Source organism: Oncorhynchus masou, chromosome 3, assembly GCF_036934945.1.
Source record: "Oncorhynchus masou masou isolate Uvic2021 chromosome 3, UVic_Omas_1.1, whole genome shotgun sequence".
Taxonomy (NCBI): Eukaryota; Metazoa; Chordata; class Actinopteri; order Salmoniformes; family Salmonidae; genus Oncorhynchus; species Oncorhynchus masou.
The window spans coordinates 33,972,321-33,977,955 of NC_088214.1; the positions used below are offsets into that span (position 1 = coordinate 33,972,321).

At 46.8% G+C, this 5,635-nt stretch overlaps 1 protein-coding gene across 2 annotated transcripts in view; it reads right to left on the bottom strand.

Annotated features, from left to right (window-relative positions):
• Positions 1-4,994, bottom strand: part of LOC135514912 (ephrin type-B receptor 1-like) — a 334,601-nt gene extending 329,607 nt beyond the window's left edge. For both annotated transcript variants that reach the window (XM_064938642.1, XM_064938635.1), the window contains exon 1: positions 4,760-4,994. In XM_064938642.1, coding sequence (XP_064794714.1) covers positions 4,760-4,823 — 64 coding nt within the window. In that variant the 5' untranslated portion in view covers positions 4,824-4,994. The remainder of the gene's footprint in view (positions 1-4,759) is intronic.
• Positions 4,995-5,635: the final 641 nt, after the last annotated feature.

Consider the following 5,635-nt stretch of genomic DNA (forward strand, 5'->3'; position numbering starts at 1 on the left):
AGTCAGCTAAGCAGGCTTAATTGGTTTAAGAGCAAACATAAATAAGTGCTGGCTCTGTATGTGGTGGAAAATGACCACTGCTGTTGTAAATAATGATACACAGATGCACAGAAGAGTTGCTGCTGCTTCTGCAAAAGCTAATGGAGATCCAAATAAACTAATGAATGAACAAATAAACACAGAGAGAAAGGGAGAAAGGGGAGAGAGAGGGGGTAGAGAAAGAGAGCGACAGAGAGACAGAGAGAAAAGGAGAAAGGGGAGAGGGGGTAGAGAAAGAGAGCGACAGAGAGACAGAGAGAAAGGGAGAAAGGGGAGAGGGGGTAGAGAAAGAGAGCGACAGAGAGACAGAGAGAAAGGGAGAAAGGGGAGAGAGAGGGGGTAGAGAAAGAAAGCGACAGAGAGACAGAGAGAAAGGGAGAAAGGGGAGAGAGAGGGGGTAGAGAAAGAGAGTGACAGAGACAGAGAGAAAGGGAGAAAGGGGAGAGAGAGGGGGGTAGAGAAAGAGAGCGACAGAGAGACAGAGAGAAAGGGAGAAAGGGGAGAGAGGGGGGGTAGAGAAAGAGAGCTACAGAGAGACAGAGAGAAAGGGAGAAAAGGGAGAGAAGGGGGTTAGAGAAAGAGAGAGACAGAGAAAGGGAGAAATGGGAGAGAGAGGGGGTAGAGAAAGAGAGCAACAGAGAGACAGAGAGAAAGGGAGGATGGGGAGAGAGGGGGTAGAGAAATAGAGCGACAGAGAGACAGAGAGAAAGGGGAGAGAGGGGGTAGAGAAAGAGAGCCACAGAGAGGCAGAGAGAAAGGGAGAAAGGGGAGAGAGAGGGGGTAGAGAAAGAGAGCGACAGAGAGACAGAGAGAAAGGGGAGAGAGAGGGGGTAGAGAAAGAGAGCAACAGAGAGACAGAGAGAGGGAGGGAGAGAGGGAGAAATGGGACACTGCACATGTATTTTTTCTCTAATGGCATGCAAATGCATCTCCTCTCCTCCCTCCTCTCTCCTCTCTCCTCCCTCCTTCCGCCCAGCTAAAGAGCATGGTGACTTATCCAACAAGTCCTCATAGTTTCACTTCGAAATTCGATACATTGCGGCTGAATTTCTATTTTTGACGCATTAATTTTGCGTGGTTACAGGGTTAAAACAGAAACCACAGGGTTAAGTTTAGGTATTCATTCAGAGTGGTTAAGGTTAGGTATTCATTCAGAGTGGTTAAGGTTAGGTATTCATTCAGAGTGGTTAAGGTTAGGTATTCATTCAGAGTGGTTAAGGTCAGGTATTAATTCAGAGTGGTTAAGGTCAGGTATTCATTCCGAGTGGTTAAGGTCAGGTATTCATTCCGAGTGGTTAAGGTCAGGTATTCATTCCGAGTGGTTAAGGTTAGGTATTCATTCCGAGTGGTTAAGGTTAGGTATTCATTCCGAGTGGTTAAGGTTAGGTATTCATTCCGAGTGGTTAAGGTTAGGTATTCATTCCAAGTGGTTAAGGTTAGGGCTATGGTTTGGGAAAGGCGTAAAACAAAATAATTAAAAACGATCATCAAGTATTCTCATGTCTTACTAGAGCATTGTGAACTGTGGAGGAGCAGTCTTCCAAGCAGCGCGCTCCGTCTCCGAGCTTCGTGAGTTCATGCCTGTTGCTGGTTATTCCTTTAAATGTGTTGTCGTTTTGAGTGCCTGAAGAAGGCATAGAGTATAGCAACGTTCTCAGGAAATGTTCAAACATCCAAAATCGCTGTCTATTTCTAGTGATCAGGCAGGATTCATCTACTGTTTCCTCTCCTCTCCTCACCTCTGCCATGGTGTGTGTGTGTGTGTACATGCCTGTGTCAGTGGGTGGTTGCATCCACAAAGCCCTCAAACTATCCCTCACAAGTACCCACAGCTACAGCAAGCCAGTCCTCACGTTGCATCATCAAAACAGTTGATAGGATCAGGGTATTCTGCCCTGGTCTCTGTGACACCATGATCTTTCAGTGTAGCCATGGCTGCCATCAGCCAGACAGACAGTCACGGTGTGATATTTTGATTATTTTACCTTTATTTAACTAGGCAAGTCAGTTAAGAACAAATTCTTATTTTCAATGACGGCCTAGGAAAAGTGGGTTAACTGCCTTGTTCAGGGGCAGAAAGACAGATTTGTACATTGTCAGCTCGGGGATTTGAACATGCAACCTTTTGGCTGCTAAGTCCAACGCTCTGACCACTAGGCTACCGTGCCGCCCACCAGTGGGTACTGCCATCCCCCACATCTCAGCCTAGGGAGTTAACGCGAGTCTTCAGTTCTCAGTCGAGTTTCGCCAAACCACCTCCTTTACACAAACATGAGGTTGCCGGGAGCAACACAGTTCAGATGACCTCGTCCACCTTCCATACACTCGCCTGCAGCTCAGCTCTAATGCTCTGTTTAGCCATCCACTCTTCATCCTCCACTTTGGCTCCATCCCTCGCTCCATTGAGGAGAGATAGTAGATGTCAGCCATATAGATGACACAGCATGACAGGGTATAGAGACAACCACAGTAAGAGGTCGTTCAGTCAGTCGGATGGTTGAAATCTATAGAAGTAGCTGTAGTAACATGTTTAGGGAGACCCTCATACACAGCAGTAGCCCTTCCCCCTGGCAGACTGATTGGGGGGGGGGGGGGGGGGTACTCTCTATTCATCATCACCAATCTGTCCATATGGTCAGTGGTGCCCCCCAGACACACACACGCAAACAGTGATCTCTGTCACATTGTTTGTGATTACGGGACTGATGTGGTGATTAGGGACAGATAATCAGATTAAGGGTGACACGGATCTGGGCAGGGATAATGTGGCCAGGGCCGTATGCTGTCACACACACATACACAGAGAGAGAGAGTATGAGGGCAACAGATTGGAGATCAGATCAGTTAACATCTTAACCTGCCCGTGAGACAATCTCCTTTCAATTAACCAGCCTAAACAAGGAAATCACTCTCAGCCCTGGTGTTGCCCCGGTAACCTAGTGTGTCTCCCATACCCATCTGTTCAACCCAATAGCCAGCTTTGTCTTTCTAGAGAGACCTTTAGAGCGACTGTCTGGGATTTGGGAAGAGGATAAGATGTCCAATGGGCCGTGTGTGTGTGTGTGTGTGTGTGTGTGTGTGTGTGTGTGTGTGTGTGCGTGTGCGTGTGCGTGTGCGTGTGCGTGTGCGTGTGTGTGTGTTTGTGTGTGTGTGTGTGTGTGTGTCTGTGTGCGTGCATGCGATAGAATACGATAAATATAAACAGGCAAGCTGTCAGCCACCACTGAGCTCCCCTGGCAACCTGAGAGTTGTAATCATTATGAAGAGAAGAAGATGAAACAGAGGTACTACGATCATGTGACACCCACTTCACTTTCTAGTCTTTAATTCATTCCACCTGTCTATGTTAAGCAGAGAACCACACCAGGCCATTTGCTTTGGCAAGTGTGTGAGCAAAGAGAGCAAAGGTAGATGTTCCATATCAAAAAGGCTGTAGCATAATGTGCAAGCATCACATACTGGATGTCTAGTGCTCTAGTCCCTCAGCTTCTACACAGGAAATGGAAAGTAAGTTAAAGCCTAAGATAGGCTTTTAGCTACTGATGATGATGGCAGACTTGTCTGTTGATTTAGCCTACACAGTGTGTGTGGTATGTCTGTATGTATGTCTGTCTGTGCGCCAAAGAGGACCAGACAGACAGAGAGAGAAATTGGTCCTATTGTATTAATTGTCCTGATCTGGAAATGCCTCATCACCACCCGTCAACCAGTCAGTATCGTTTGATCTGGCGGAGTCATAACGGTCGCTAAACAGTTTGAGCAGCCATCTATCAAATCCCTACGCCAAGTCAAAATCGCCTGATATTTATCCTACTGTTGCTCGGAGTTGGCGCTAAAAACTAATTATTCGCCTATGACAGGACGTGACCAGAATAACACAGAGTTTTTGAGAGGAGAGATCTACACACAGGCGCCAACACTTGCCGGCGGAGAAGCATCTCTCCGGGTTAAGTCACAGATAGTGTTTCAAAACGGATGTACAATCTTAGAGAAGAAAGGTTATATGCTCGCTTCAAATATGGCGCCCGTTAAGGTTCTATATATAACCGAAATTCGTTCCATATAGAACGCTATATATAGGACGTTAAGATATCTATAGAACGCTATATGGGACCCAAGGGTTCTAAACGGAAACAACTTTGGTTCAGTGAAGAAGAATCTCTGGGGTTCTGATCAAAGAACCCTACAAAATGGTCCTGTATAGAACCTTTAGGGGTGCCATATATGAAAAGCAATAGAACCATTTTTAGTTCTACCCAGAACCTTTTTTTCTAAGAGTGTAGCCTAGCCTAGAAAGATGACCAATTCTCTCATAGCACAATAACATAGCACAATAAAACAAATACAAGTAAGCTCCCTATGTTAACAGTGTAATGGAAACATTATGGTCAGGATGTATTCAAAGGGAGAACGGGACATGGTCGAACTGCACTGTCTGCAGCCCAGAAGAACCAGACTAACACAGACCCCCTACTCTCCCATCCAATTCTGATGAATGATAAAATAACTGGACAGGGTTTCGAGAGGGTCCACGTGCATCGCATCCCTTGTACTCCACCTGACAGCACAGAGCGCACGCTCTCGCGGATACAATGTGGCGTTCCATGGGAAAGAGAGCGCGAGAGAGCCCGTGGGAGCTCCGGCGCGTAGCATTATTCAATTTCGTTCCATGGTCCTACCATAAAAACAGAGCAATGAAAATATCAATCGTTTAGCCTACCTTCCATCGCAGAAACTGTGGTGGCGATGATGACCCATAAAACCGCAAACAAATCCACAGTCATGGCAGGAATGTATAGTCCACACAGCCTATATCCACTGAGAACCACGCAGGATTTGCGCGCACAAAAAAAATCCCTTCAGTTGTCACAGAGCGGTGCATTCCAGTCGGTAAACCCGTGTTGTGAGAGTCACATTTCAAGCCGTGGTAAAGAGTATGTGACAACCAGCGTAGGACCTCGCGGAGTGTATAGGGGATGGATTGGGGCGGTGAGGACGAGAGGAGGGGGGCGAGACAACCTCCTCACACACGGCTAAATCGGCAGGGCCAATCACAGATTGAAAAGTGAAAATCGTTAACCAATCGCCTCTGGTCTGCTCCTCCCTGCATTGTGAAAACACCAAACTTTTCCCTGACCTATTTGAAACCTCGACCGCCTCATCGAAGTAGAATAGCACCACCAATTGGTCTTGATTGGATATTACATTAAACGTTTCCCCCAAAAATATAAAGGACCTCCATTTTTCAGCTTTTCTCTCTCTCCTCTTCTCTCCCATTAACTCCTCCTCTCTACTCCAATTGCTTTGACCCCCTTTCTCCCACGAAAGAGTAGACGTATTCACTCCCAGTCACCTAATTCACTTCAAATATCAAAAAGCATTCGATTGGCGTTTGCATTTTGCTAAAGGGAATCCCCCCCCCCCCCCATTCCTTACACCAGTCTGTTCCCTAAAAATCTATGAGGGGGGAGTGTTCAAATGTAAAATGTACAATTCAGGAAGAAGGGGGAGAAACAGCATTGGGCTTCTGTCTTACCACTGTCCCACATCCCGCACCATCCTCCACCCCAGTGTCTTAGGGCCGGCGCGTGCCCTG